Source organism: Chelmon rostratus, chromosome 15, assembly GCF_017976325.1.
Source record: "Chelmon rostratus isolate fCheRos1 chromosome 15, fCheRos1.pri, whole genome shotgun sequence".
Lineage (NCBI taxonomy): Eukaryota > Metazoa > Chordata > Actinopteri > Chaetodontiformes > Chaetodontidae > Chelmon > Chelmon rostratus.
The window spans coordinates 11,567,989-11,589,451 of NC_055672.1; the positions used below are offsets into that span (position 1 = coordinate 11,567,989).

Below are 21,463 nucleotides of genomic sequence, written 5' to 3' on the forward strand. Positions count from 1 at the left end.
CGATCCTGGGCCAGAGCAGTGGGCTCAGGTGTGCCTTCTCCCCCCAGTCTGGGCACTAGGCAGGTGGAGATGGGCAGCTCACATCGGCCTGAAACCCTAGAGAAGTGGCGGGGCTCAGGTGTCAGCTAAAGGTTAGCGCTGTGTCCGTTAGGGTGACGTAGAACAAAGGACAGTCTCCTGGGCAGGGTGTCTGGTTACCGTGTGGCCAACACGGCACGACTATGAAGTGATAAGATTAGAAGCAAAGAAAATGGTCTTTCAATAGAATGTAGAGGCACACAATTCACTTGCCAAGGAAGTAGGTGGGGAAACAGCGTCACACAATGATTGGCCTTTGTTATTGAAATTGCTGGTCGAACATAATTTTCCTGTCAGAATTTCCAAAAGAATTTCCAGTCCAACACAAACAGCTCTGCAAGACAAAGACAAAGCAGCTTCAGTGACCAAAATAGCAATGCCACACCACTGACCTTAAGAGAATACAGTAGGGCTTCAGACCATTGTCCACACCATACTGCAAGCGAAAGGCGAACTTTATGAATACCGTGTGAAGCAGTGTTCACATTTTTAAGTGCATATATTAAGGCTGAAATTAAGGTTATTAGTCAATACAAAGAAAATTAACTACAGTTCTGATAATTGATTAGTCATTTATTGAAGTAATTTATCAAGCAGAAATGATAAACACTGGCTGATTTCAGCATTTTCAGCTCTTCTCAGTTTGATATCATGAAGTTTTGGACTGTTGGTTAGACAAGACAAGCTGTGGAAAACTGTGAGAGGCATTTTTTACTTTCACTTCACTGCAAATTTTACTTGAATAAATGTACTTTAATCAAAATATACCAAGTAGCAAAAGTAAAAGTATCATTATGCAGAATGTCCTGTTCCAGAATAATATATAATATATAATCGGATTATAAATGATGCATGAATGAACATGGTGCAGCTGGAAAAGGTGGGACTAAATTTTACTACTTTGTATGCTGCTGGGTAATTTCACATATAATAATACATTTAAACACATTTTATTTAATGATCAGACCATAGTTTAATCATCTGATTCTGCAAAGTAGCGAGTATCTTAAGTTTTGAAATAAATGCAGTGCAGAGAAGAGTACGGTCGCTGAGTGGTTACTGCACATGCTGCATAACTGCAACATTGCTGTCACTTTGTTGCATGTCCTGCCCCCTTCTCTCTCTCCTCCTATCCTGTCCGCCTCTTCACTCTCACTCTGTATAATAGAAAAAACAAGCTGAAAATGGTTTAAAAAAAGTATTTCTGAAATGTAAAAAAGCAGAATTATGAAGTAAAAGAGTACAATAATTGAGTACTTGTGCTGCCATGCTCGTACTTGTGCTCCAATAATGCTTGATCATCACTAGAGCCGGGTGCTGCATCACCACCAAGGTGATGCACTGATGTCAGACTGTCAGATAAAGAAAGCGCCCATCTGTCCATATGCTGATGTGGCTGAAGGTAAGAGCTGTAGCATCTCTTAGCCACCTTATGTAACGTTGTGTAGCTCTCTGGATTACCGTTGCTCGTAAAGTGTGTGAATCTGTGTGGGTGACTGTGTGGACATACTTGCATGTTAAGAGTGTGTGATGTAAGGAGAATGTGTGTGTGTGTGTATTTATGCGTGCATGTGTGTTTTCAACCCGAGGCCTAAGTGCTGCTGACTAGGAAAAGATCCTGCCTCAATACAAACCATAACGACCAGATTGGTGGTAATAGGATTAATGTGTCCCCTCATGCTGTAAACTGATTTCAATCTCCCTGCTGTGGACACGCTGTCCCGGAGGGAGCGACAGTGTAGCGCCGCAGCGCCGGCCCCTGTCGATAGCACTCCCCGCTGGAGCTATTGATCCCACTGTAATAACACTTGCCCCATTCACATGCCTCCCCGGTGCTTATGCAGCCCTCACAATGTGCACAAAGCTATTAATCATGAGTTGTTTTGGTTGTTTTGTAATACTGAGGATTTGCTGCTATGCTAATGTTAATGGCTGCTTTGACAGAAGCCGTGTTTGCATGTGTGTCACCAAACACACACAACCTCTGCGTTTATCCGCTGGTATTAAGTTGTTGGGGTTTTTTTTGTTTTTTTGGTAACACATACTAAGTAGTCAGCAAGCTAACTGTAGGTTACAGTCGTTCCTAGTGCTGAACCACAGGCCACAAACTTCCAAGCTAAGTGCAGAGCCAGCAGTGGTGTAACATCACTGAGCAGACTATATATACATGCCAAAAGCATTTTTGTATTACTCAACACAGATTAAGTACTCTTGTTGTTCCAGACTCCTTTAATAACTCTGGAGGTCTTCCGAAGCAATAAAATGACAGGCATCTTAAATACATAAGCAGATATTTTTGTAGTAGAATTATAAATAACTTTGCTATTCCTGGCGTCGACTTTCAAGACAACATTCATTTGTCTCTCCTGTCCTCGCTAAGTGTGCAGGTCCACAGCTATGCAGCGAACTAAACACAGAAACTGGAGCAATGAAAGTGTAGACAAGCCCCCCACAGGAAGTACAGCACAGTAATTAATCCAGTACACACAAGACTAAAAGTACAAAGAGAAAAGTACAGTTAGCCAAACAGTTACTTAGAATGTTGTGTTAGCAACACTAGCCTGAAGGTGTGTTCAGACAGAAAGTGAAGCGAATGCATCATTCACGCAAATCTGACCACTAGCCTGTTTGTTTATTGTACAGCTGGTAGCTTTAAGCTAGCTAGGAAAGGATTGCGTCTATGGAAGCGTGCCTGTGTTTGTGTTTAGCTCAGCCGCTAACTGAACTCTGAACTCACCAGAAACTACTTCCCTCCTTTCTGTTACTTCCCTCCAGCCTCTTTCATCTTTTTCTTTTCGTTTCTGTGAGTTTATGAAGCAGATTCTTAAAGTCACAAATACTTTTCTCAAGTTAAAACGTTTTGAACTCACGCAGATGTCAAAGTCCATTAATTTGTGTTACACCATGGTCTGGGTGAATACTCGATTCTGATTGGCTGCAGGGTGTCTGTTAAAAAGTGTTATAGGACACCTATAAAAGAATTTATAGCCTGATTGTTCTAAATTATTGCGCTGGCTCAAACGCTAGTTGGTAACCGTGGCAACAGAAACTCAGAACATACGTTAGCATACGTTATTTCACAGTTTATTTATCACAACGGCAAGACAGTAGACAAAACATGAGTGATTTTATAGTTTCATTTAATCTATTTGGTGAATTTGATAATTTTGAAGACTGGGATGCAGCAGAAGAGAAAGAGAGAAGAGAATATAAGAAGGAGATGTGACACAAGGAGGTGACACCGCGGAACTGAACAATTTAGAGGATGAAAAGGGCGAGGTAAACACGAAGAAAAACACGAAATGGGCAGGTAAAACATTAAGAGACTTCCGAATTTTCACATCATCCTCTGGACAAACACAGGCGGTAAGAGGTGCACTTGTCCTCTGAAATGCTACTTTGTAACGTAACATAACGTTAAGCAATCATCTCACTTCCCTCCACTGATTAGGCCTAATATAAGAGCTGCGGCCGACTAAGCTGCAGGTTCTGTGGCCAGAGCTGGTTATCTTGGCAATGCGTCACAACGAGAGATATTAAATAGTCCGCTCAGCCGCTTCTTGTGAACGGTAAAAAACAACATAAAGGTATTCATAATTGATTTAATATTTATTTTTTTCGTAAGTGACCATGGTATAAGCAGGATAATGCCCTTCGAGGTGTCCATCATCAGAAATGAATGGACTTCGCTTCGTCCATTCATTTCTGATAATGGACACCTCGTCGGGCATTATCCCTTATTTAAAATTTGCTTTGCATCCTGTCTGAACACATGCTACTACAATAACTGTCATGTAGAAGGTTGTACTGTAGTAGCAGCACTTAAGTCTCGGACAGCTAGCATAAAGGCTAGCTTAGTTAGCGGTAAGTTGATCGAAGAGAAGCTATACTAACAAATGAAAAGCCAGCTATAATACAAAGAATACCAACAAGTGGCGCTCCAGAAAAGCTATTTGGGAGTAGACAACAGATGCCAGTGAGTATTTGTGTGGGTAAAATGGTGGCTGTAACACTTTTAAACTGCTAATAGAGCCATGCCAGCAGTGGTTGCTATTAGCAACAGAACATTTAACTAAAACTAACAGCTGAATCAGTAACAGGTTGATTGAGATGTGTGTGTGTGGTTCTGCATTGTAGAACAGGCTTTCGTGCAGTAAGTACTGGAAACATCTTCATATTTCGAGTACTTGTTTTACTTTCAACAGTGTGAGTCGTAATGTCTGGCAGCCGAAAGGTCTGCTGTGTTTAGAACATAATACATTTTCCTGTCACAAGCGATAGTTGTAATTGCACACAGACATGATTGCAATGGAAAGTTGGCTCTGTTTTACGGATCGGTCATGGAAAAAATATGGAATGTGATAAGCAGAAATGTGCTGGAACAGGCGCGCATGCAGGTATGAGATTTATCATCCAGCTCCGTCTGTTATCTCTACAATCTGCCTCCCTGGTTCGACCTCATTAGACTGGTTCCAGTTCGGCCCTTTAGGGGGGGACGGTAATTAGAAATGATGGTCCACACACTTAAAGAAATGAATTTGCTTAATTATTCCAAGATGATCTATTTTTAGTGTAACACTGTCACTGACTCACCCCGAGGCTCCGTGGCCTAGTTTGTTGATTTTCACCCAAATCCCATTCAAGCACGAGGGTCTGGATTAGATTGTGCTAAAGCTGCACACGTGTCGCAGAGAAAGATGAGTGATTTGCCAAAGAGAAAAAACACAGAGTAACCCTTCTTTACGTCCCAATTAGGCTCAGTTAATCTTTTCATTTTGATCCAAAATGCCAAATGGTGTAATTCAGCATACAATTGAACTATTTTGGGGGTTACAGTCATGGGTTTTGGAGTACCAATGTGATTTAAATACTGTACTAGCTTAAATGAGAAGCCAGCTGAAAATAGATGATTTTGACCCAAACAGTTAATGTAAATGCTATGGCTGCAGATTGTTACGCAGACAAAGCATGCCTGTAGATACGGAATTAGGACTGCAACCAATGGCTGTTTTCATTACATGTTAATATGCAGACTATTTTCTCAATTAAACCCAAAAGTATTCAGTTTACTGTCATAAAAAGTAAGAAAACAAGCAAATGTTTACATTTAAAGGCCAAACCTCTGAATTTTTTTTTTTTTTTTACTTAAAATTTTTTTTAACAATTACTTGATCAATTTTAGGGAATAATTAGCTATTGATAAATGCTTTTTGACATCTAAAAGTGCTATTATATAGCATTCTGTATTAGATCTATACATGTTGTTCTGTGTTGTTCAATTCCAACCCAACAATCCAAAAGCTTTTAAAATTGAGATGATTTTTTTGCCTTTTTTTGGTGTGTGTTTCGTTTATTTTCAGGCACATAACCCATCAAAGAAATGATGGGACATGTCGAGGTGTTGATGGGACGGGCTCGCTCTCACCAGCGACAAAGAACAATCAGTTGAATATATGAGCCTTAATTAATTTCCCAAAAAGCACAACGAGGTGACTATGACAACACTGAAAGTCGACAGCATGTTGGAGCTTTCATTGAGAATATATCCAGAATCTAGTATTTGTGTGGATGATTCGGCGCAAGTGAAGTTGGATTCGGTGCATGTTTATCCGTCGTTGTGTTTACCATGCTCACAGCACAGGATGGACCTTGGGCTCTGCTAATTGTTACTGATACTTACACGTTGAAGAAACACAATCCCTCCTTTACATAAGATAGGAAAACACTTAAGTCATCTGTTGCAGGGTTTCACCTAATTCTGCCGCTTAACCTGAAAGACATGTGAAGCAGATATACTGTGAATACTTTCTCATTCCTCAGCTTCATCTCACCGCCTGCGTCCTGTCTGCCTCTGCTCCGTTCTTTCAATCACTGCTGTTTATTGTTCTGCCGCCGCACTTTGCCCCAGATGAAACCCTGTCGACATCGCCCAATAACCCTGCGCCTCATCCCTAAGCCGACTGATCTTTTGTTCAGATGATTGTGTGTCAGAACCACTAGCCGACTCTGTGCTCGCTGCCTCCTTGTGCCGCTGAATGTGAGTCATGCCCACAGACATGTCCTGTTGCCACCGCGATGACAGCCTTTCCATTACCGTCAGGAACATAACTGCCTCATTACCCAAGAGGCAGTCTGCTGAAGGATGGCCCCCAAGCCGCCACCACAGTGGCTGCACATCACCAGCGAGCTTTACGTCCCTCCACATTGGATTTTTATTGTGCTGCATTGCTTTCTGTCTCTTCTTGTTAGGCCTTTTTTAATTTTGCATTCTTATATTTGTATGGAGTTTAACTGCTTTTTTGTTTTTATCAAAAGTAACATGAGAGGAAAAGATGTCATGTTGCAAATTTGGTGCAGCGGGCCCCGAGTTAGCTCAGTTGTGCAACAGCAGGGCCAAGATGAAAAGAAAATGTAGGACAGGAAAGGAAGGGAATTTAACCTGGTGAGGTTCACCCTGGCTGTTATGTAAAGGTGACATGGAGAAACATGCGGTCAGCATTAACGACAGCAGTTGCCATTTCAATCAAGCCGAGTTGTCAGCTATTTGAGAGCTGTGACTTCTCAACTCCGCCTTTGGACTGTCTCCACCCCTAAACACATCAGATTTCTCCTGTTAGATAAACAAAGCCTGTGAACAGAACAGAGACTTTAATGTGAGGAGGAATCCAAGGGTGATGTTGGTGTATTTTTTCCCCTCATCTGTTCTCCAAACAGATCCAGCTTTCTCTTGTTTTCTGTTACCTAGCTACTGCGTGTGAGATAAATCAAATTTTCGTCCAGCTTCTTCAATAGATGTTGTCGTCTGCCTTGTTGAGACTGAAAAGCGAGAACACGCTGTTCTCTTCTCATCTCTCACCTGTTGTCCTACAGCTCTCGCTCATGCTCATACTGCAAATACAGTAGTAGCAGGTGCTGGATCAAGCTGTGTGTGTGTGTGTGTGTGTGTGTGTGTGTGTGTGTGTGTGTGTAGTTAAAACCAGTGCTGACAAGCGAACAGTCGTCCTTCAGTTGTGCTTAGATTCTAATGGTGTGACCTGTCACATTATTTCACCATGCAGACACGCCCTCTGTGTGTGTACAGTACATGTGTGGACACCTACAGAAATAACTTATTGTGGAAACAGTGAAGAGTCCTGAACACATCGCACATCGCATACATGCTTGCACACACACACACATGCACAAAGAGAACAAAGGGAGTGCAGTGGGTCACCACAGGGAACATTGCGATGGCAGATGAGCAGGCCACTTTTCAGCCCCATGTAACTGAACACCCCTCTCCTCTTCCTCGTTTCCCCTCCTCTTCCTCCTCTCATTCCCTCAGGATGTCCGCTCATAGAGACCACATAAATTAGTGATCGAGCACGCTCACTTGTTACGCACCAATCAGCCGTGGGTGTATCAGCATCGGTGTGTGGGGTTAAAAACAAACAGTACATGCTATTATGGAACATGATCTCGGAGCGTTCCCACATCCCTCATGCCAAAACTTCAATTTAGGTTGAGGAAGTGCCCACTGTGTGTGTGTGTGTGAGAGAGAGAGTGTGTGAGAAAGACTACCTTATCAGTTATCACACATGGAGTTTGATGACATGTGAGTCATAGTGGCTGGTTGAGGCTCATGGAAAATTCAAGTTTTGAATAAGGGCTTAAGTGGGCTCTGCAGATGTAGGCCAAACAAATGCTTTGTTGTCAGTCTTAAGATCATTACGATTAATCAGAAGAGTCAGCAAACAAGCAATAGCTTGGAACCCAAGACTTTTTCCCCCTTTGTAGCATCTTTAGCTAATTGTTTTGGTTTTACAGTCCAGTTTTACTTTTTGGGTTCAGTCTTTCCGGACACAAAAGGCAGCTGTCCTCAGCAGAAATCCTCTGATAAACCACTTTGCTACTTTTCCTGCAGTAACCACAGATGGACAAAGTCAGCAGCTAGCCAGTGAACATAGTGGAGCATTAAGCAGCTAAAGAGCCAGATTTTGTCAGGATTTGGTGGAGACCAAAACAGAGCTAAAAGTGAGTATTGAGCACACATTGATCAGGAGACAAAATGACAACCTCAAATGAATGCTAATGTTGCTCTGTATCTACTCGGGATGTAAATAAATAGCAACACTGTCCATTTTAGAGAATACGTAAAATCAAAACTGTGTCTTTTTGGATCGCTGAAAAGTTTGCTGTGCCCACTTTAAAGTGGTTTTGCTGCAGGGTTTGTCCTGGTTTCTTGCATCAACAGGGGCAAAAAACACCAGGAAACCAGATAAAAAGAGACACAAAAGAGTGTTAATGAAGCTGCTCCAGTGATTGTTTCAGTTCCATAAAGTTTGGTGACTCAGAAAACAATAATTACAACACATATCTGGCTAGCAGAGGGTGACCCTTTAAGCTCTAATACAACATTTGGCTTGTTGTTTATTCATACACAATTAAAGGAGAGACGCTATTTGGTTAACTGCTATTTTGCAGTGGGCTTTGTTGTCTGTGGGGGTGAGAGAATCAATTTTAAATGAGCACACTTAACACTTGGCTGTCCCTGTGTTGCGGTGAGTCACACTCTTGCCACTCCTCTGGCTTTTAGGGATTGTGGCATTTTAGTTTCTAAGTTAGTCTATAATTCCCCACAAAACGCATAAAAGGAGTCAAGATATTCACACATTCCTGACTTGACCTCTTTTCCCCTGCTTCATTAGAATGCACCTTGTATGGTGAACTAGAAACCTGACTAAAAATGGTATCATGAAGCCTGGAGGTGAAGTCAGCTCTGAAGTTTAGCCAGCTACCCCGAGGCGTTTAGCAAGGGAAGACCAGATGCACTTACATGGGGAGAAAAACTGGAAATAAAACAAGAAGGAAGGGAGGGAGGATTATGAGTAAAAGCGTTAATCTGCTTATTCTTCAAATGCAAATTGTTTTACCACAGTGTACGCCACACTGCAGCATAACTGAGGTTCACAGCTTGCTCAGTCATTAACAACTCTGCATGTGTCAGACAGGGTGATGATGTGATTTCTCCACAGAGATGCAGAATACACCCTGTGTTTTACATCATACTGCCATACTAACAGTTCCTTAAAGTACAGAGTACTTGCTGTAGCTGTAGTGAAGTAGAAAAATACACCTTAATTCATCAGTCACTGGAAAATATTTTACAAATAATCCTATAGGCTCTAAGAATATATTCAATAGTCTAGTGATCACTAATGACAAAGAGTGTTTTATCTGTTTGTCGATTGATCAATTAATTGTTAAAATCCGAGTAAAAAAGCCAAACATTTGATGACCCAGCTTCTCAAATGTGAGGATACTCTGCTTTTTCCTGTCTCACATTACAGTGAACTGTAAAGAAACAGCAACTTGATGATTTGGACACATTTTGACTGTTTTCTGATGTTTTATAGACCAGTAAGTAATTGATTAAAACAGAAAAAGTGATACATTACTTAATCAGCACCATGTCCACCTTGACTTTTTTCATATGATAAACACACCCAAATCTCATTATCTCGTTACTTTTCGTGATGTACAGCATTAAGTCCCAGGCAGTGTTAATGTGATCAATTCATTAAAAGGACATAGGACACACAGAGAGAACCAAGCGCTGAGACCTGGTGTCCGCCATCACTAAGCAGATCTCACAGCCGACATGCTGCCTGCGTTCCTTCAGGTAACAAACCCCGTTTCCATCCCAGTGAGAGGTGCTGTGTCAGCCGAACAAGGGAAGTGGTGTGGGAGTATTTCAGTCTGAAGTTTCCCACTGCCTGAAAGAGGAATAGCATAATTATGGACAGTACACAAGTGGCTCTCAGGACAGTGGGCACAGGAATGCAACACTGTGATCATTTGCATGGTATGTTGTGTTTGGAAAGACCTGCAGAACTTAAAGCAGTCTTATTCAGGCCCGTGCTGTCATTGACAATCCTGTCATCAGAATGACACATGCTGTCCATCACCCATCCTGATTCTTGGAAAGAAGACTTGGTTACGTTTCCCCCCGTGCATGTAGATGGTCGGCCAGGAGGCAAAGAACGGTGCTACCGATTACTCAGAAAGCAGCTCTCCCGGGGGCTTTTTTCCTTTCGGCCTCCCACTGAGTTGTTTGATTGAGCTCACAACTGAGGAGGCCAATTTGATGTCCATGGAGAGGACTGAGTGAAAAAAACATAGGAGACGTGGGAATATGTCATATGGGTATATATAGTTAAAGACAAAGTGCAGTGCATAAAGGGGGTTGGGGGGAAAGGAGAGACTTACATAAAGAGGAAAAAAAGCAGAGACAGGGAGAACGAGGAAAGGGGACTGTGAGGCAGACAGCATCAGATCACAGCAAAATGACAGGAAGTTTAAAATCTTAATTTCCCCATTAACTCAAGAGCAAATGAAATGGATGGAAAGCAGTTAGTGTCACATCTGATGCTCAGACGGAGGTGTCAGTGATTAACTTATACCCCTAAATTTTAGCCCACCTTGAAATGTCTCATCTTTGCAACAAAAATCTGAAGATAATGCAGAGATGACATTGTTTTTTTATAGAAATGGAAGGTTTCTTTACAAAGTAAGGGCAGAGTCACGTGTGTGAAATACACTCGGCAGGCGATGATCATTCTTCTGCACTCACTCATGCGTGGCTGTACCCTAAAGCATTTAAAATAGACGATACTGATAAGCTGTTCCAGGAAGCAGCCACTCCTCTGTGCCTGCTAGCAGTGAAGCAGTCAGTTAATCTATGCTGAATTACAATTTTAACAATCAGTAATTGTCATTTATGCAACAAAAATGCCAAAGATTTGTTGGTGCCAGCTTCTCAAATGTGGGGATTTGTTACTTTTCTTTGTTTTCATCGCTGTGTAAATTGAGTGTCTTTGGGTTTTGGACTGTTTATCTGTCAAAACAACAATCTAAAGATGTCATCATGGCCTCTGGGACATTGTAACAGACATTTGTCACTGTTTTCTCTTAGGAGACGTAGACTTAATTAAAAAACGGTGGCAGATTACTGGATAATGAATGTAACTGTCGCAACTCTATTTGTAACCGATGCCTGCTTGATTTTGAAACCCTTTTGCATTATTATTTGCATGAAATGTGTTTTATCCATAACAGATGAGCATTTTCTCCTACAGTATCTTCAGAATATCAGCCTACAAGGCAAGACGTGAAACAGCAACATGCTCAGTCATTAAACAGAAATATCTCTCAACATTTGTGTTTTTCTCCTGTGTTTATCCTCCACAGGAGAGGTTCGAGGCGTTGTTTAGGATCTACGATGAACAGACAACTTTCCAGATGTTCAAAAGCTTCCGGAGAGTCCGGATCAACTTCAGCACCCCAGAGGCCGCTGCCCGTGCTCGCATCGAGCTGCACGAGTCAGAGTTCAACGGCAAGAAGCTCAAACTCTACTTTGCCCAAGTGAGTGTCAGTGAAGTGGTCTGGGAAAGGGCAGGCAGGGGGGCCTGGGACATGGACCATCTAAGGAAGAGCAGTGCTTATGTACATGGAAAGTTATGCTATAGTGCATCATTCATGCGACAAGCACACACACAAATCCACCCACACAGCAGGGACAAAAAACGGAGAAAGGGAGGGTGACACTGGTTCTTCTCAAGTCTTATCACTTCCACTCTTTTTTTATTCCTTGTTTTTTGTTGTTGTTTTTTTATTTTCTTCTCTCAGCCTCACCTGACTGCTTCCTCAACCCACCAACCCTCCTGTCAAACCTCATCAGTCACATGACTGAATACCAGAACATATAAATTCTTGATTTCTCCTCCGTCGTAGTGTTTGTGTGTCAGTCTGATGCCTTTGGGGGAGAAAGGGAAATAAAAACAAAGTGAAGTGTGTTTCTAGAACAAACACAAAATAAGAGCTGCATATATCCTCAGTACTATGAGGAAATTGTCACATATATTATACATATTCACGCATATCTACCAAAATGAGATCAGAGTGGGCAGGAGTTCCATAGCCTGTAGGAGAAAAGATGACTAAATCTGGTTGAAGAGCAGAAATGTAGGCATATATCTGTTTACATATAAACATTGCAATGTGAAGCAAGTCCAGACACCACATTGAAATGTAGTGACTGAAGGTAATGTCTCATTGTCACGCACAGTTTAGCCCAGATGCCTTATTTGGCCTGCAAATCGTCAAATTCCTGCTTCCTGGGAAAACATGAATCAACTTATAATTGATGCCCATTTTATCACAAATACATCACCATCCACGACCCCTGCTGCACCTCTCAGTACTTTGATGTAAGAGGATTAAGGATTTTGCCGCTCAGACAGATGCCACATGTAGGTATTGTAATTATGGCAATTGGCAGCTATCAAAATGCCAAAATCTCTTCAGGAGATTGCAATTTGAGACGAAAAGACTCAAGCTGAGATTGCAGCTAATTTGCTTTTCTTGGTTTGAACTACCAGGATTACACTTAGGTAAAAATTACAGGAACTCCAACAACTATCCCAATTTGACTCCGCTTTGTGGAGCTTTGCACTATTGTTTCATCAGTTTGTCTGCTCCCTGTATAGATCTCCAGGCCTTTGTCACTTTCCATATTCATTATGGCATGAAGTAAGGTTGCAGCTATGTCCACTATCCAGTGTATTGAACTAGTGAACCATGAGGCAGGTGTAGAGATTACAATTACACACATGAAATATTCTTTCAGAGGAATTTAACAGCTTCACCCCCTTCAAATCACTTTGATCTTCTCTTTACCTTTATCAAGTGTCATCTCCTCTCTGGTAGGTCCAGAATGGAGACGAGGACATCGACAAGTCGTACCTGGCGCCTCCCCAGCCCGTCAAACAGTTTCTGATCTCACCGCCTGCCTCGCCACCCGTGGGCTGGAGCCAGAGCGAAGACGCCACACCCGTCATCAACTACGACCTGCTTTGTGCTGTAGCCAAGCTGGGACCTGGTCAGTACTCAAGTTCAGCAAGGTTGTGCAGTATGCTTACAAATATATCAAATACACAGACATGAACACAAACATGCACAGATACAGCGCGGAGGAAACAGTGTATAATGAAGGTATGAAAAAATCTAATTTGAGTCAGTCATCTCTGAACAGTCACCAAGATAGAAACAGGAAATTATTTCACGCTCCTCAGCAGGGTGTTATAGAAGGTTATGAATTGAGGAAGCAATTTCACAAAGGAATTGAGGTGGACATTGTTGAATCATCGCTGGTTTATTCTTGACTTTTCCTGCAGGCTTCTCAGTAATGTCTGGGAAGTAGTAGTAGGTCTAATTTACCCGATCGCAGATGCATTTTTATGTAAGACTGCAATTACATGCCTATACAACGTTATTAAGAATCATTAAAATAGATCTTTCTATGTGGTTGTCAATGCAGGATTCCCTGCGCCATTGTTACTGTGCACATCATCTTGGTCAGACGGCAACATGAAAAAATGTGTAAATAAATCAGCTTGAAGCCCATAAATTAAATCCACAGTTCACCATTGGCTGTTCACCATCCATCAGTGTCAAGGGTGCTTAACCCCCTCACACTCTGATTATATCTCTAAGAAATATGCATCAGTGCCAATACTTGTGTGTTTGTGTGTGGATTTGCAAAATGTAAACTGACCGTCCACTTCACATCTCCCAGATATTGTCCAGTCATAGCTCAGGAAGTGTAACCAGGAACAGTGCCGAGCTTTGGATTTCTCCACGTGTTGACGTGGTGCGTTTGAGGCTGTGGTAAAAACTCTAATTTTAGAGTTTGGAAGGTCTTCTTTTTTGCCTTCCAAACCCAAAAAACACAAGAGCAAAGGTGTAAAGAATGAATTGAACAGTGTTAGCATCTCTAGCTAACTACATCACTACCTACAATAAAGCAAACAAACATTATTTCCATGGCCAAGCAGCACACCATTAACTAACCCCATTAGTTTTGCAGCTTAGCCAGTCCTGCTCTTTATTAGATTGTGGGAAGTTTACTCTCAAGCAACTCCAGCCAACATTACCCGAGATAGCGCTGCGGTTGGCAAACATATTGGTTTGAAGGTATGAACAAGCATGCTGAGTAGTTAGAGCGAAATAACAGGTTATATCTCGTCGTATATCCTACATAACACCAGGCCTGTAGCTCTAACATCACACTGCAATACATCAACTTGTGAGGAGACAAAACTATATTTTGGGACCTGTTAGCTTTAGCCTCAGTCTTTTAGCATGATTCTTTCGCCCCGTAGTCACTGAAGTAAATACTTGACCCATTTCTCACAGCAGACAGTCAATTCCTCTGAAGAAGAAAATAAAGTAATCTGAAATTCAGAAAAGTTAATCATGAACGAACACTACACAACTAACTGTAGTGATTATAATGTAGATCATTTTCACTACAACAGGAATAGATCTTTTTGCAGTTCCCATCCCATTACAATCTTAGCAAGTGTGTGAAATGTGGAGGCAGCTCAGCTCAGCACAGTTACATTTGGAAGGTTTTAAGATCTTTTCCCAGCAGCCTCGTTCCCCGGCAGCTTTTCTGCTCAGAGATAACGTCGCCGCTGTCTGCCTTGTCGACAAGATTTCAGATTGCAGCAACCTTTACAAAATGTCACCTGGCACACATTGAAAAGGTGCGTCATGTCCACAATGTCTTTCCATGTTTGTGTATGTGGGCATGCCCGTGCTGATGAAGTGGAAAACATCTTGATATTCACTTTAACACTATTATCTTTTTCTTTCATCAACCAAAACATGATTAAACTTATAAACATGCACACACACACACACTGTCCAGCCCAGAGGGTCACTTTTGGCACGTCCTGCTGTTACCATAGCAACATGAGGCATCAGTAGATGGCTTTGTTCTTCGCCTCACATCCCGGCATCTAAAATCAGATTAGCGCAGGGCTGCAGCACAGCGCGCTGACTCCCTCTGTCAACTCTCTGCGGTAACAGCAGGACTCTATTCACGGTCCGTCCTTCTGTTTGGCACCACAGTGAAAAGCTACTAGACCAATTTCCCCCTGTCTGCCGGCTGTCTGATCTCGTCTCCATGGCAACTGTGATACAATCTAGCAAGTGTATATTTTCAATCTGCGTCCGCCGAGTTTGGCATCTGGGCGAATGGCTATTGCGAGGAAAGTCTTTATGTTTTCTGTTGAAGCCGCGTCCGTCCACCTGAGTGCTGACCTGATTTTCAATGCGATGGAGAGACAAACAGTAGATTAGATTGTGCTCTAAAGATATCCTCAGTCTACAATACAAAAAACAATCAATAATCTTCATTGGCATATTATTTCAAGCAGAGAGGCTCAAACTTGTCTCTCTGTCTCTGCAAGGTAAAGTCATGCATTTAATATTTTACTTAAACTGATAATACTTAAAGTGTTATCAGCAAAGTACTTGAATATCAAAAGTGAAAGCTCATTATGCAGAATCTCAGACTATTATGTATTAAACCTTGAAGTTAAATGTTCTAACTTTACATACTGTAGTGATCAAAGGTTGTAAAATCTTAATCTGCAAAGTAACCATCGGCTCTAGCTGTCAACTAATTTAAGTGGAGGAAAAAGTGCAATAATTCCCTCTCAAATGTGTTGGATTGAAAGTTTAAGCAGCATCAAATGGTTAGACCGAAGCCAAGTGCCTCAAATTAGCACTAAAAGGATGGAAGGTCGTTGTTATCCTGCATTTTTCAAGTTACCTGCAAATTCTATAAAAAGACCAAAACAAACAATGTGGTAATCTCTATGTAAATACTTTGTTGGGGACTATTTTCAGCTGCGTATTAATACACATTTGGTGCTCCAGTGAGTCTGTAAAATGACTCAAATTAAACTAGAATGCCAGCAGTAAATCAAGGTTTGGCTTCACAGATAGTACTTGTTAGGATCACTTAATTATTCTTTTTAATGTTGAGTTTCTTTGCTCCACTGTCTGTCCCTTAAATCTTTTTAATAACTGCTCTCCCCCCCTCCCTTCCTCTTCCTCTCTCCATCCCGTCTCCCTCCTCTTCCTCTGCTCCAGGTGAAAAGTACGAGCTCCACGCGGGGACGGAGTCCACCCCCAGCGTGGTCGTCCACGTGTGCGAGAGCGAGACGGAGGAGGACGAGGCGGCGCGGCCAAAGCAGCAGATCGTCCAGACCAGACGTCCCGACGGACCCCCCAAAGTCTTCAACTAGAGACGCCTCCCCCCCGACACCGGTGCGGCCCCCGACCGCCCCTTAAACCCGCAACACACCTGCCCTCTCTCTCTCGTCTCTGCACTCACAGAGAGCGTCGATGCCCCTCATTTCAGTTCAACTACAAGCAAAAACAAACCAACAAACATTGCTCAAAGACGGTGTTTGTGGGGAGCGTGGCGATGGAATGAGGCGGCTTGAAGGGGATGGATGAGAATCACACACACACTCATCACATTCTGCGGACAGCGTGGGGAGCGGCGGGCATGCTTTGCCTCCACCCCACCAACCCCCCTCGTTTTCAGCAAGAGGGGTCGAAATACCTGTCCCAACGCAGGCACCTGTCACTTATCACACACACACACTCAGCTCTCATTGCTAGTCCTGCTCAGTGGCTTGATAGTTAGCTTCTTAGCTTGTACCTCTCCCTTTGTCTCACGGTCACGTGTACAATAATCTTCAGTTGAGGTAAATGCATTACCTCTAATCAAAGACATTTTTTCTTCTTCTTTTTTTTTACAATAAATTATGTTTTCAGGTTATATATATACATATACACATATATGTATGTATATGATTGTTTTTCTTTTTCATCCATTTTCATATCTGCTGGTTTGTCGCTTCAGCTTGCATCAAGATTGAGTGTGTGATGTTCCCACTCTTGTCTGCATGTATATACCGAATTAAAAAAAAATACGTACAGAAACACAAATACTAACAAGATATATCAAGAAAAAGGAACCTATTTAACATCACACACAGCACGAAGCGCCATATGTGACTAACAAAGTTGTGGTGGTTGTTTGACTCTCTTTCTTTTTCTGCTCGTTTTCGCTTTTTGTCTTTCGTTTTTTGTTTTTTTTTTGGAGAGGTGTTGTTTTTTGCTAAACTACTAGATGTGTATTCTTACTACGTATTTGATACCCCGAGACTTTGCATGCTTAGTTACTTCTGTAGATGAGGAGCTGAGGTGTTTTTTATTTTAATGTCGTTTGTGATGACAGGGAAATAGTGTGACGCTTTTGACGCAAGTGCATATCCCCGTGCAGAGTTTAAAGTGACGTCTTCGGGGGGGTGGTTTTCTCGTGAGATTGACAGTTCAGTCTTCAACTCATTGGGACATTTCCATTTGTCGCTTTTGTTGGGATTTGACAGATCAGAGACAGTTCATCCCCCTCATTTTCTTCAAGGGGTTCGGGATGTTGATTTTATTTTTCCGACTCTCTTTGTTGTAATTGACATGTTTAATGTCTTGGTTATGTCGTTTGATCAAACCCACTTTCTATGTGTCAGGTTTTCTTCTGAAACCTGCTACTGCTTGTTTTGCACTGAGTATCTTCTTGATATCTCCAAGCAATTGCGGGGCTCTCGACCGTCTCCTGCTGCGCACCTGAATACTGCGCTGCTTCTCGCTGTAAATAGCTGAGCAGTAGATTTGTGGAAATAGTCCTTTTAGATTTTGTAGTTACCTGAAAGCATTTTGCTGAGAAAAGGGAAAATTAGGAAGCCTCATGAGATATCAACCAAAGCATTCGCTCACCTCATATTGTCATGACAAAACAGATTTTCTTACTCAGAGACACTGATGTATATTGTTAAAGTGAGCAGAAAGAAATCATATTTTCCCAACACAAATGCAGTAGTTTTAACGCATTATTTTTGTTTCTTATGTCATAATAGCACACATACTTTTTTGCAGTATATAGTTCAGTGGAAACTTGAACAAATCTCCACAAAAAATCATAAACTGGCTTTTTTTTGGGGGGGGGGGTTAATTGTCCCCACATTCCCATTCATATCAGTGTTTCATCTACTTATTTAATGAAACATGTCAGTGCTTTTGAAGCAACATGAACAAATGTTCCTAACAGGGCTTTTGGGTGTCAGCGGTGAGTCTAAACCTTCTTTGTCATAAGGCAGCATGAAATCTAAAAAGACTTTTTTGCTATATAACAATATTAGTAAGCAAAAGACAAGTCCGTCTGCATGTGAGCACTTTATTGTCAGTGTTTTGTTTGTTTCCTTCACATAAAATAGTCTTTCTTGAGACAAAGTAGGAAGCACATTGCATTTGTTCTCTGTTTCTTTCTTGTGTTTTTTGTTTTCTTTTATCTCAAGCTGAACACCTGGTTAGCCTTTTCACCAGCATATTGCAGTGAGTGAAACACTCCACTTCCTTTTTTCGCTAGTGTGAATTTTGGATGAGTTTCAGGCCTTTTGGATCTACGGGAGTATGCTTCTGTAAAGATGTAGGCAGCGCAGCACAGTTATAGGTTTTAAACGAGGCAGGATGACACTGCAAAACAAAATCAATGTCTTTGTTTTCGTGTTTGTCCACAAGAAACATTCATCTTATCTTCTGAGAAAGCTAAACAGTTCTTTGAAATGCGCCGTGTTGGCAGAGTGCAGTTTTCCTGGCGCTACAGTAAAGCTGTCACAGCAGATTGGTGGAACTACTGAGGTGGATTATGATAAAAGAGGAAGCAGCGGGCAGCAGGAGGAAGACACTCGTGAAGATTTTTTTACTCTCTTCGGTCATGGTGTTTAAAACTGGGTTGAAATGAAAATGTATATTCATGTACATATGCCAAGTGTTTTTTTTTGTTTGTTTGTTTTTGTTTTTGTTGCTGAGGCCAGTCCCAGTGTGCGGTTTGTTATGGCTTCTTTTGGCAATGTTGTAATGAAAAAAAAAAAAAAAAGCAAATACAAAAATGTGAAACAGTAAGTCCTGACGATGCTCAATCAAAAACCAACTGTCCAATTGTGTTGTTCAACATGGACTCTGTTTGAATGTTTCTTTTATTTCTGGGGAACGTCCGCTAAAAAGGTCAATAATACCGTTTGTCACTGTTGTACTGTTTCTGTTGAAATATGAATATTGTGTCTTGTATTGTAGGAATCCAGAAAACAAAGTAGCAAAACAAGCAATAATTTACAGTTCTATAATACCAGTATGTGTATTTTCATGTTCTGTACTTATTTCTCAGAGATGGTCTCTGTCTCTTACAGTATCCGCTTCTATTTGTGTAGTATAATAGCCATTTGTTTCACATAGAGAAATACATAAAGACTTATTCTTAAAAGCCATGTTTAGTGTTGTTTATTCTAGGGCGACACACTTGGAATGCAAATACAGGTATAGAAAAAGCGCTAAATTCCCAACAGGCTATAAATGTGGCTGATTTATTACACATTGTGTTCAGATTGCATGGCTTATATTCATCTTAAGAAAACTTAAGATAAAAGAAGACAACACTTCCAGCTGTTTTAAAGGCGTTTCCACGATCTTTTTGTTCACCTGCATGGTGGCACATTCTTTCTGTTACATTATAAAACAGATTTTAAGCTTGTTTAGTTTATTTTCCAGCTTATCTTACCAAGATGTTCCCTGGAAGTGAGTGATCTCTTTGTATGAGTTGTACCATGTGAACCAAAATTTCATGATCTAGTTGTCTCGTAAATTAATGTTATTTTCCTCATTGTATATTTTCATACAAAACTTTTATAAATGTCTTCTTCAAGATGAGCAAAGAGATGATGTGGCTCCCACCTTATTCTTTGAACTAGGAAATAATGCTGCAGCCTGGAAAACGGGTCAAGCAACTGATTTTTATTATATTATTTTTTTTTTTTAATTTCATATATTTTTTATCCAGATAAGTGAAAGAGTCCTTACACATAGAAGAATCATCAAAACTGTAAGTTTTGCTAATCAACTTTCTTAGTTTTTAGCCAAACTAGTGATATGTGTTTAGTTGGTGTTAAGCGCTAATTAGCAAAAGTTAGCATGCTAGCATGTTAAACTACGATGGTGTACATGGTAAACATTATACCTACCTATTATACCTGGCTATACACTCTCTGCATTGTTGAAAGAGTGCCATCTTTCTGGACAAGAGCTTTAGCTTTGGCTCTGCAACACAAATATAATGATAATGTGTTGGAGGCACACGTGGGGCTTAACATCAGCCCAATCATGTAGGTGTAAATGATAAATCATAAAATTACCCATAAATATCTCTATCATTCGCTCATCCCTCCTAAATTCTCTACTTCTTTGTGTTTTCTTTTCAAGAGCTTTCACACTTCATGACAGGGAATCAAAATGCCTGAGTCCCCCTCGGTTTTGGTATTGTCTGGTGTTCCACATACGGCTATAAATACACAGAAAAGCCTTTATCGCCTCAGTGACAGGTATTCAAATCCTGCTTTATAATGCCAGATCGGGCCACTGCTACTGCTACTTGCACTTTGCACCTCATATTTCCCCCAAGGACCTAACAACAGTTCATACTGTCTGGTTGCAGCCTTGTTTCAAAAGTAGAGACGCTAAAGGTTGAGTTAATGATTCTTTCAGTGAGCAACACTGGACATGAAATTTACAACAGGAAGGGTGACTATGTGGCAGTGCAGCCATGACCTGCAGTTCAGCCGCTTATTGAATTTCACAGCTGCAGGTTCTTCATGTCGGCCATGAAGAAATGACAGATGACTGTTCCTGAATCCAGTCACAATAGATTTCTCTCATCCATTTCCTTCTGACAAACTGCACTTCATTGTTACGTGAGACACAAAGCCAGATTGGTGGCGCACTGTCGACCCTGCCTTAACAAAAGAGATGTTTCGCAAGCACAGGTTAGCTGACGGGGTTAGCAGAAATCTACAATTTGTGCTTCCTAGAAAACACTGCATGTTTAACATTAAGAAGCAGATGTGCAGAGGATCAAAGGTCGTCAAGGTTACTTGTGTCACCGCTGATGTCCTTAATGGTCTAAAGGTAAAAACAGTGGACAGCTGTCAGTATTTTACGTTTAAAGAGGACAGCTGTGAGATGAGGCATACTCTGCAGCCCTGCGTCTTCCTGTACGTAACACAAAAAGCCCCCTCTTCACGGTGCCGGGAGTGAGGAATTCCTCCTCACAATGACCCTCACTGTTGAATGTAAAGATGCGTGTGCACTGAAGATGGACAGATCAGGTGTTAATGGGGCCAGTAGCTCCAGATTCCTTTAAAAGTGTTTAATTACACAGTGCGAACGCCTCAGTTGCTCGAGCAGGAATCTTAAGTGATGCATTAGTCATGAGTTCACAAGAAAATATGCAGTGAGTTTTGAGTAATGCCTCTCCTTTAAAGTACACATGGTGGAATCAGCAGAATCTGTTTTAATGGGTTTATTTAGCCTGGATTCAAACATTTATCTCAGCTTTTATATCAAAGTCCCCTAATGCAATAAGGTGATAAGTACA

General features: G+C 41.4%; 1 protein-coding gene across 2 annotated transcripts in view; it reads left to right on the plus strand.

Moving 5' to 3' along the window:
* Positions 1–18,939, plus strand: part of rcan3 (regulator of calcineurin 3) — a 44,440-nt gene extending 25,501 nt beyond the window's left edge. For both annotated transcript variants that reach the window (XM_041954542.1, XM_041954543.1), the window contains 3 exons: positions 11,308–11,481; positions 12,826–12,997; positions 16,063–18,939. In XM_041954542.1, coding sequence (XP_041810476.1) covers positions 11,308–11,481; positions 12,826–12,997; positions 16,063–16,217 — 501 coding nt within the window. In that variant the 3' untranslated portion in view covers positions 16,218–18,939. The remainder of the gene's footprint in view (positions 1–11,307; positions 11,482–12,825; positions 12,998–16,062) is intronic.
* The last annotated feature ends 2,524 nt before the right edge of the window (positions 18,940–21,463 follow it).